Raw genomic sequence first — 11,419 nt, forward strand, 5'->3', positions numbered from 1 at the left:
TAAGGTTGACGGGAACTCGGGGACTGCGCCTACCTGATGGAGCTCCAAGAGGGCGAAACCGGTCGTGGGCTGTCGAAGTCCTCGGACTTCATTCGAACTGACTACCTCTCGCTTACCGGATGAGTGCCGTACCGGACATCGACCGTGCATCCATTAAACTATGGCAAATCGGTGGGAAACTGGTACGTGTGTGCGATTCGGGACAGCTTCCGTTGTAGCACAACTGGTACAGCACTCGACCAATAGGCGAATGTTTGTGGGTTCAACTTCCAGGTTCCTCCTGCACCCACTCTTTTCTCTTCTTTTCACTCTAAGGCTTTAAATACAATTAGATAAAGATTGCGAATGTACGGCAGTGAAGCATCAGTGCCGTCATTCGTCGTTAAAGGAAGCTTCTTCCTGACCGGTCACAGATGGTTGACAAACTTCCGTATCCCCAACGCTGGCAAGCCTCTCCGAGAACGACAACATTTGCCCCATTAGAACTTGTCACTGTCGGGACCTTTTAGGGATGTATCTGAAAAATCGCTTATTTTATATCCGTTCATCATGCTTGCTATTGAACAAGGGCGACAGTAGTGGTGGCAACTGCAGCTTCGCTATGTAAGCCGCTTGTGGGAACTGGTGTTTAAATCTTGCTTAAAGACGTCACAAGTCGAATGGAAGCATGACAGTGACTTGGACCCGCAACTTGGGTTTACAGTATTTTTGAATCCAAAATGCATATTAGCGTCCTTCATGAGTGTTTTCGTAAGACCGGGAGTACTGTATTTGTGACCTTTGATCGATTTTCTACCACCATACAGTGCATTGATCAAACCACGAGAACGTGTTTTGAAATTATGGTATGAAAATCGCATGCACTATTCCGTTTTTTGTTCAAATTCTGGTGACTTTCAACTCCATCAACTGGGCTGGGAGGATCATTCATTTTCATCTCTCGAGGGCTGATAATGAAAACTCGAATGTGCTGTATTCACTTGTTTTTTTCAGATGTCGGAATCTCGTAGCTTACAGAGGTCACGTTAGCTGACAAATCGATAGGTCGTTGGCTTTGAGTGTGGGGTAGCAAAAGCATACTTGCTCTAGCTTCGCGATCTCTTCTTGCGGCGGCGCTAAAAATTAGCAACGCGTGTTTGAGGTAAAAAAAATAGTCCAAAGCCAGAGTAGACAAAATTTGCATCACAGCAAACGAAATAAACAAAAGTTTCTAGGCGTCTGTATGAGCTTTTTTTGAAAGTGTTACTACCGACAATAAGAATCTTTCTATAAAGGAAACTACCCACAAGGTTGCTGAAAACTCTTCAACAGCCCACGACCAGTTTCTCCCTTCTTGGGGCTCATCAGGTAGGCGCAGTCCCCGAGTCTCCGTCAACCTCATATTCTACTCGAGCCCAAATTGGACTGTTTTCGAGAAATACACTCCTTTACAAATCAATTTGGTTCTCACAAGAGACTCAACTGAATCTCTCGTTTATGATATTCTACGACTGAATGTGCTGCACACGGTCGTGGGCTGTCGAAGGGTTTTCAGCAACCTTGTGAGTAGTTTCCTTTATGAAAATATACTGCGGTATCCCGATTATCGTGCCAACTGAATCATAACACGGCCTGTGTGCAGCACATTTAGTTGTAGAATATCATAAGTGAGAGATTCAGTTGAGGCTCTCGTGAAAACCAAATTTATTTGCAAATGAGTTTATTTCTAGAGGAATCTTTCTAATTTTTAGTTACACGTCAATCTTATTCGTTGTTTCTATAGCTCATGGCGGACTACAGCTTGTTGGGCCTTCCGAATGCTGGTAAATCAAGTCTGTTGCGTGCTGTTTCGAATGCGAATGTAAAAATTGCCAGCTACCCATTCACCACAGTTCAGCCACAAGTTGCTTATTGCAAGTATGAGGACGGTCGCTCGATCAGTCTGGCTGATCTACCTGGTAAGTCTTCAGGAAATTTCATCCAATTGAAGGACTTTTTCCTACCTGGCTGGCCAGATTGAAATATGTTCTCCCCATAGTTCTCGACTGTTGATCATTCGCACTGTTCGGTCGGATCAGTGTATGTTTCTCCTGGATTATTTTCTGGGATTCTTGTTTGCTGCTGGTCAGTGTATCGGTATGCCTGTGCATTTCTCACTGAGCGAATCTTACCGGGTTAGTTGTTGTCAATGAGCCAACCGGTTTATGGGAACCTTTCAGATTTCACCGGAATTCTCTTGGTATGGGAAAGTTCATGCTATCTGTGTCTGAGGAAATCTAGGTAACAGCTGTCACCGAGCGATTAGATCTGTTCACCTAGTGATGAATATCAATCTTTGTTCTACCTGCTTGAATGCGATTCATTTTTAGCTTCACCTGCATTTCATGCACTTTTAGCCGTTGTATGGAAACACTGCCGCCACTTTCAGGTGGACCATGGACAGGTAGTTCCTCCCCCCCTGAACAGACTAGTAGATTCACCATTCGGAGGTTAGTATTCACCCATAGCCTCGTTCGCAGTCGAAAATGTACTTATACGCATAACATATCCGTTTACGAAGGGAATTCCTTTCACTCTCGGATTTGTAACATCTGATTCGTAATGCTGAGGTACCCAAGTGGTCCTGGAAGGAAGGAACTCTCTCGCGATACATAAATTACTCACGCTTCATGAGTTACACTCGCCAGAATATGTATTTCGAATTCCAGAGGACTGTCTGCCTCTCAGAGCTCTTTTCGCTCAGCTCTGTGCTGAGTGGAACCGATCAAGAGGTGGAAATTGTTTGACCTGGCAACGAAATATAATGACACCGACCGGGAAACGGAGTTGGGTTGACAACTGCCGCCTCATTGGATGGGGACCCCGGAACTCAACTCACCTACGGTTAATTACACTGGCCGAAATGACCACATCGTGCAGTCATTGAAAGCTATCACCTTCAATGCGTACACACCCAGTTCCAGAACTAACTGAACTTTTTATCGCCTCTAATGCTTGACTGTATGTTCCACACTCCCACTTTCCGGCGATGGACACTGCAGCGACTTGTTGCATTCCATGAACGTCAGCTCTTGCTATGGAATACCCTAGTTACCCATCCATTCAGAAAAGTCTGGTACGAACTGTTGTGCCAAAAATACGACTGATCAGATCAGCTTTAATGCATGAGCATACAACCCAGTTTGACTGGTGCTGCAGGCCATATCTCCAAAACTGGTGGACAAGATCGCAACATGTATTGATTCAAGAGGGGACAGTTGTTTTACGTCGAAAATCCTTTTCGAATAGTAGGTTGACCTCACTGCTGCCTTGTTTTTTGTGAGTGTCGCGTTGTCGCCCATAAATGTGGACTACCATAGTTAGGGGGTCATTCCAGAGCACCGTAATCCTATTCGGTATTACGCACCCATATCATTCATCTCTCGGTATTCGCACAACCGACTGGACACTCCCTCGGGTCATCTTGGATTCATATATGGACATCTTTAGGTTGCTTTCTAGGATATGTTTAGTTCCTCGTACAAGAATCCGAATAGAATCACTGTGTAGTAGCCAACTCACCAAGCCCTTCATGTTTGGCAGCAATACGGGTGTCGAACCTCTGATGCTTCACGACCGTAAGATACTAACGGTTTCAGAGAGGTTTGATAAACAATCGGTGGATTTATCAAACCTTTCTGAAATGATGACTTCCCAATCGATCCCAAACATTTCCCAATTGATTAATACCAATAGTTTGTTTCAATGTTTGTAGGATTGTCCACTCAGCGTCATCATTAAAATACCAATAGTTTGTTTCAATGTAGGATTGTCCACTCAGCGTCATCATTATCGACAGCATGACATCAGTTTTTATTGCAAGTGTTCCATCACCAATCGAGTTGATATCATCAGTATGTCGTTAGGGAACTGGATGAAGCGTACCGCTATGTCACTAGTTTTAAGTTGAATAGTGGTAGGTGGGTGTTAATAAGCTTACTGCTAGTTTTCACTGACCTTCAATGATGTTTGGTTTTTAGGTCGAGAGGTTCTGTTGGTTAGTCTGTCATCCTGCGTTCTGATTCGTCAGGATGCAAGATCTTTGGGCTTGGTCTCACCTGCTGTTGTCCACTGGCTGGTGCTCTGTCCTTGACCCCTCTGGATTCCACGCTGTTGCGTTTATTGACATGACTCCAAAGGGTCCCTATTTCTTGTTTTTTACTCGGATAATAGGCCATCCTTCAATATTCCGGCCCGGTGTTCAACGTATCGTGTTTTCCCATGTTGGGATTTTGACGTCCTCCAGACTTAAGTTCTTCTCATTAGCAAAAGTTTATTTCGAGCCCTAACAGTAGTCGTGTCGGCCTGTCAACAGCCAAGCTTTCGCTCAAGCAATCTGGATAGAAACTGGCCGCAAAAACGCGATTGGCGTTCTTGTGGGCTATGGTGAGGATCACACAAAACCTCTTCTGGGGGATAAACAGCACTAGACCGTTTCCTGCTTCCTTTACTTCTCTTCTAACACGTCAAACTTTGCGGACCTTTTGGTTTGCACCACTCTGACGTTGGCATGAAAAAATACTGCTCTCGGTTACCTCGGCATGGCACGTGGCCAAGCCACCACACATACGATGTCTCGTATTCCATCTGAGAATCCACAACCCCAATGTTCTTTTTGATGCCACAATTGGTGCGAAATTGCGGACGTCCTCACGCTGGAGCGGCTGCCAATGATAATGATGATGCCTCACTGTCGAGTTCTTTCCGGCTGCATGCTGTGGAGGTGTTGGTATGTACTAGGAGTCAGGGCTTGAGAAATGATTTAGAAGTGCCTATGGTCTTGCCGGCCAAACGGGGCTTAACTACTGTAGCTATCGACAGTGCGAGCTGTCAGTCTTCAGGTATGTGTATCAATAGGTCACTATCAGCTTGGTGGGGAAGACTAACAGGTATATGAAAAAAAACAGAACTGTCAGCAGGAGTCTTACCCACACCACTATATGCAACAACTGAGGTGACCCGACCAGCGTTACTTGAGAATGTGCATTCTTGTGGAATTCGTGGTCGCACGTGGGCTGCCAGGGCACTCGAACCCGAAAGGTATACTGAGTAGCACTCCGACAATACTATTCCGTTCTCACGAAATTCGTTTACTATTCACTCAAAGGTCGACAAGCGCAGGCACCTGCTTCATATTTTTCTAAGGATGACCGAAATAATCGAGCAACGTTATGTAGATAGGTGGTCTGCGCTATGTCACCGTGACCTTCAGCAAACCTGGACACAACGAATCAGTTCCGTAGATCACCATCAGTCGGCCGGTACAGAGCAGAGCATGATAATAGGTGCGCTGATTGACGGACCGCTCCAACCTAAGGAGGTCTAACCGACTCTTGCCGTCTTCTACCCCCACTACCACCATTTTGTTTGTGGAACAGATTCGTGACCACATGTCATGTCATCGCCTGTTTCTGTGCTTGATCGGGCGCTTCTGGATGATAGCAGATTCGATTGCTGGTAACCCTACATTGCAGTGGACGTTGGTACTCTGGTTATCGCCCATCAGACACGGAATTCTTCCATTCGCAATCTGACGTAATACTGACTGATTGGTTACGTGAAACCAGGTTCCTGCGTTGACTCTGGTGTATCAGGCTTCCAGCAACGCAACTCTGATTGTCGTCCATATATGATTTCCAGTCCTATTCCCTCCATAAGTTTTCATCAAGCCAGTAACTAGTCCTTCTTGTCGGGTCAGCTCTCTGGGTAGTTTGTTCCGACTGTGCACAGGCAGCTCTAGTGCGAAATTCTCCTGTCACCTGCTGACTTACATCATCATACCTACAGACTACAGCTGAGGAGTAAAGTTCTACTTTCATTCCCGCCATATTTGCTTTGCTTTCCCCTTATGTTGACGGTACCGAAATTTCGGCTACTCAGTTGTGTTTATCGACAAACAACTGGTCAGCAAATATACACCCTGTCACGTTTATATTCAGCGTCCTCTCGGCGGATATCGTTGTCATATGAACTCAAGAATTATGTGTTGAACATGATGCTTGGACATTGTTCCCAATAATTTGAGCGTAGTCCCGATCTAAGGTTGTCTGTTGACAGTTTCCTCGAGATTTATAACTAGCTTTGACACGTTAAGCTGACAGTTGATGCCCTCTACTCGTCTTCTCTCGCCTGTATGTTCACAGGACTTGCTGATATATATGCACAATACTCCGGGAAGCCCTCCAACACCACCCCATCAGATCACGATCTCCCCGCTCTGAGACACACTAATTTCCTGAAGCATGTGGAACGTAGCTCGTGCTTGATTCTTGTCCTGGACTCCATGGGATTTCAGCGCGATCAACGAAGTCCTTGGCGCAGTCCTTTGGCTTGTGCCTATCTGGTCATACACCTGCTTGAGCGTTGGTCTCATGGTCTACTTCTCGACAAACCTTTCATGTGTGTCATCAACAAGGTAAGACACCGGGTTAAACTAATTAGGTCGCAAACGATCCAACCATACTCCTGAGAATAATTGTTTGTTCAGTCGTAAGTAACTGAAACTTGTTTTCTGTTACTCTACCATATTTACGCTATTGTCTTGTGATAGGTGAAAAAGCCACAGAATGCTTGTTGCGGTAGAAAACCTTTCAACATGATTTGAAAATGCTAGCGCCGCCAGTCGTAGGCTGGAGTAGAAACTGGTTTAAACTTCAGACAGGTCGATAAGTTGCCTGACTAACAGGTAAAAGTGGTCAGCAGTTTGTGTTCCGAACTAGGTGCTCTGTGCCACCTGACCTAATAACACATGTTCCTCAATGGCAAATCAAAATGCTTGGACAAGAATGCATCCCGTGTCGATTAGCCGAAACAATGGGATAGCAAACTGGCAGCGAAGTGCCTGCATTGGATGCACTGCAATTTACTTCGTGTTGAATCAAGAATATACTGGATCACTGCTGTCCATGAAGCACGATCGACCGCAAGGTCTGAGCACGACGTTATCCCGTTCCCGTTCCAGGTACTTGACTTCTGTGTGGTCTAAACCGGAATACAGCTCATACGCCTCAGCACCAGTTTGTTGAGTAGTTCCTTCCTCAGAAACATCTGACAACTCAGGCTGTTTTTTAGAGGTTACGAGTTTATTTCGATCTCTGTCTAAATATTTACCATCCCACCATTTTACGTTTCTAGATCGACCTTCCCGATGGTCGGTCCGCTGCGGAAAATGCTATGCGGTCTCTGGAGCGATTCTCTTCCAGCGAGGCCCGTGCAGAAAGTGGTCTACCCACGGAGCTGCTTCCGAAGCACGTGCCTTCGTTTGAGAACATACACATGATATCTGCATTCACCGGAGCCAACGTTGATGGTAATTCTACCACTTATTTCCTGCGCATTTCCCCAAATCCGGCCAGTTCTTATCGGTACCCATGGTGCAGCAATTTGAGAGACTTAGCGAGATGCGCTCATTTGCATACTAATTTGTTTTTTTTTCACGAGAGGCCCAACTGAATCCCAGCTGGATCTCTCCTTTACGATGTGCTGCACCAGGCCGTCTCGTGTCTCATTTGATACGATACGCCACTATCGCAGTACGGTGTATAGGCGCAAGGTTGCTGAAAACTCTTCAACAGCCCAAGACCGACTTCGCTTTTCTTCGAGCTCATCAGGTAGGCGCAGTCCCCCATGTTCCCTCAACCTTACATTTCATTTGAACCCGAACTGCATGAAATTCGACGAATACACTCATTAAGTAGGCTCTTCCGCGAAAGCCAAATTGGTATGCGGATGAGTGTATCTGGCTAATTTCGTGCATTTTAGGTTCAAATAAAGCATATGGTTTAGCAAAACACGGGGAATCCGTTTACCTGATGAATTCTGAGAGGGGAGAAACCGGTCGTGGGCTGTCGAAGAGTTTTCAGCCACCTCATGAGTAGTGTTTTGCATCTAGTGTGAACAATTTTTTCCTGAGTTGTTCCCAGTTCATAGTCTCCTAAAAGGTCTGATGATGTAAATTAGGCAATGCCTCATCAGATCCAACCTTCGGCGTCCTTGTCTAAGCCAAACTCAACAGTTTGTCACCTAAGATCTGAGAAGCCTCATCAAGCCATTTCTGATAGGAAACCGCAATATGGTTGTTTACTCAATACACCACGAATTGTGGGACAGCACTTACTCCTAGCATTCTTACGTAATTTTATTCATCATTCCGAACCGCAGGCGAAAAACAATCAGAATTAACGAATGAAACTTGTCAGTCTAAGGTGGCCGGGATACGAAATGCGCGTACCCTACCGCCGAAAAAAGCGTTGTTTTCCATGTCGAATCCATGATGGCGAAGGATTTTGAGGACAGACCAGGAAGTGGTTGCGCGGGATGAAGTCCGTCACAGCCCAACATTGTTCTGTGGAACTTTTGCGTTCTCCTAACTGAGGTACAAGTGGTTCTCCTTGCATTTTGGTTTGAAATCCAGCAGACAATTGCACCTAACCGACCCAAATGACGTTCATGCTTCTAAAAACATTGGTCTAGCTAGAGTTTGTCTGTCGTCTTTTGCTGGGCCCTCGTCGAGGCAGGTTCGTTGGGTAAACCCCACTGATGCGGTGCTAAACTGTGTTTACCCGATCCCTTCCCAAAACTCTGGGCACCCTGCCTTTGATCGCTTTCCTTAAGCACCGGGGCTTTTTCGCTGGCTCTGCACCTTTTTGGTAGTGCATTCTTCATGGTTGTATGGCAGTGGTGGGTTTCTGGTGTAATGCTGTTTATAAGGAGTTCTCTCACCAGATTGTCAGCAAACTACTTATACATCAACTCTGTACAGTAGCTCAACGGACTTGGTTCACGGTTTGATGTGTTCATTCATCTAAGGCATGACGATTGCGGTCGAAATATTTTGGACAAGTGCAAACACCTACACCTCTACGTCATCCTGTTGGCTCATGATGTCGATCTGAAAACCTCGAACTTCCGTTATCAGCGCCTGTTTCCTGTGGCATATCCGCCGCACTGTCAGGGGTGGAGGATGCGGTCTATAGATGAAGATCAAGCACTCAGATATCAAGAAAAATTAATATAGTCGACTAGCCGCAACACCCTTTTGGTGCCTAGTTATTATGCCATCCCATGGAGGCATGAACGCTGAGATAATGCCAGGTTGCCCAATTCTAGACAAGTGCATTCGAGATGCGGGGGTTCGTTTGAATCGCGGACCTTCCTTTGAGTAAGCTAGCGCCTATCTCGAGCTCAGGTACCTAAAATACATTGTCCGTGATGACCCTTGTTCTGCCAGTGCAGGTCGGATGTCTGCGTATGATATGATGGTAGTTTTTTGGATAAGTAATCTTTGGATTTCGCTGTTTACAGCCAACCTTGGTCGGAATGCACAGAAACCTCGCACATCCGACATCACTGCTAGTGTGTTCCTCCATCCAATTTCAACGGTGCAGTGAGAAACTGCATTCTTGTTCTGCTCATAGCTCGGAATTTGACAGGTGACGGTGTTTAACGCAGAAAGTCTAGAAGGAATCCATAGATCGGTAACCTTGTTTGCTTCAGACAGCGGTTAAAATGCTAACTTACTGGTCGGAAAGTCCGTGGTTCGAACACAACCCCGACCTCTCGACTGCTCGTGTACTGGCTTGGGTAACCTGACGGTATCTGAGCTCTCGTGCTTCCTTCGGGTGGCACAGCAGCCAGGTAAAAAGTGGATGTTACAGCTGTATGAATAATTTATAAAATATGCACGAAGATGTTAGTTCAACTTCAATGGCAGGACGTTGGGAATGTCACTGAAAAATCGAATCCGGCCACAGGATTAAGAGTACAACTTCTTGGTGAACTTTATTGTTTGACAACCTAACCTCATTCAAAGAGAGTTTTTCCACATTACCAACCGAGGAATGAATAATCACGGTTTATGACTTTTCATCGGGGAAGTTGATATCTGCAAGTCTCCCCTTGCAAACAGCGAGGTTTTCTCTTATTCAAAGGTTTCGCTATGTCAACGCGTTTCCTCAAGAAGACAGAGGTTTTTGCAGCTGCCACTTTTCTTAACTCTTTGGTGTGGAACCATGTTATGTGAACGTAAAGGCAATCTGCTCTTTATTTGGTTCGTAAATTTTGCCCTACCGGTCGTGATCGGCTTATCGCTTTGAGTGAACCATATAATACTTGATTTACGGCAAAGTTCTCATGGAGAGAGATTAGTATCAGTAAGACTTCACGTTTCACCCCCTTCCCCCATAAAGGCATGATCGGCAGAAGGGACCGAACACATTGCTGGCGCAGAACAAGTGGGGAACCAGCGCTGGTCCGAATTTTGAAAGTCCTTCGAAGCGGCAGCGCAATTTCTAGCGGGACAGTGTAGGAAGTTTTGAATCTGGTTTGTGAACGACGTGTACAAACTACTTAAGTCGAAGCTGTTGGATCAAGTTAGGATGGCTTAGAGTACTGTGAAAACGTTGTCCGACAACTCTCATAATAGCTTGCTCCCTGTATTGCCTGTGAGCACTAGTGTTTAGTTGCTTCGAGTCTGCGATGGTCGTCAGCCGTGAGAGGTCAATTCTCATGAAATTGTGTCAAAACAAGTCGGCATTGTTTAGGCTAGGCTTCTTCCGAACGTCGACTCCAGATTGTATTAAACTGCTCGAAATTCTGGCGTTGTTGATGGGAATACCTGTTTGTTTGAACTTCCTTGCTTATGGTGATGTCTTTTTCAGCATTAGTTTCGTGTTCTACCAACGCGTCTAGTATCAGCTGCTGCCAAGAATGGATTGGATTTCTGCCTATTCCTTGCGCAGAACAATTTCGTCAGCCTTGTCGGAGTCCGTAGCGCACATCGTAAGATGTGTTTGTATCCTTAGAAAGTCACTGACTATATGCGGCATTGTCGAGTTGACTTGGGGGTTGAAAACGCAGGTGGAAATTCGTGTCAATGGAGTGCTTGCGGTCCTCCAAAACAGAGCGTAGTGTGGATATCGCGCGCTGGTTTAGCCTCCACAACGTAATCAGGCGTGGACACTAAATAGTACTTTCAGATCCTCATAGTCTGGTGACGGCGAATCACGCCAGTGTCCCGTCGGCATGATCTTATAACTGTTCATCAAAACGATCGTTTTCTTTACCGGTCACGCCAGTGTTCGGCATGATCTTATAACTGTTCATCAAAACGATCGTTTTCTTTACCGGTCAACATCAGGGGCGAGATGGCCCAAGTGGTTGGTTTGCGAATTTACTGACCGTGGTTCGTACCCGACCTCTGCCTCTCGGCTTCCCCAGCCTAGGTTTGGGCAACCTGGCAGTATCCCAGCCCTCGTGCAACCTTCGGGTGGCATGGCAGTTAGGCACCGAAAAGGTGCTACAGCTGGACGGTTTTCAACATCAGGGCTCGTGTAATTGCTTTACGTTGTTTTTACTAGAGTCACCTAATATGCTTTTTCTCTGCTTCCTTTCGTCTAGATTT

The 11,419-nt window shown here is 45.8% G+C and overlaps 1 protein-coding gene across 1 annotated transcript in view; it reads left to right on the forward strand.

The window, feature by feature from the left end:
• Window positions 1–7,326, forward strand: part of T265_13560 (hypothetical protein) — a gene marked incomplete at both ends in the record, with an annotated part of 15,618 nt that extends 8,292 nt beyond the window's left edge. The window contains 3 exons of the mRNA XM_009169479.1: window positions 1,763–1,937; window positions 6,162–6,433; window positions 7,153–7,326. Coding sequence (XP_009167743.1) covers window positions 1,763–1,937; window positions 6,162–6,433; window positions 7,153–7,326 — 621 coding nt within the window. The remainder of the gene's footprint in view (window positions 1–1,762; window positions 1,938–6,161; window positions 6,434–7,152) is intronic.
• Window positions 7,327–11,419: the final 4,093 nt, after the last annotated feature.

This window comes from Opisthorchis viverrini, assembly GCF_000715545.1.
Source record: "Opisthorchis viverrini unplaced genomic scaffold opera_v5_80, whole genome shotgun sequence".
Classification (NCBI taxonomy): domain Eukaryota; kingdom Metazoa; phylum Platyhelminthes; class Trematoda; order Opisthorchiida; family Opisthorchiidae; genus Opisthorchis; species Opisthorchis viverrini.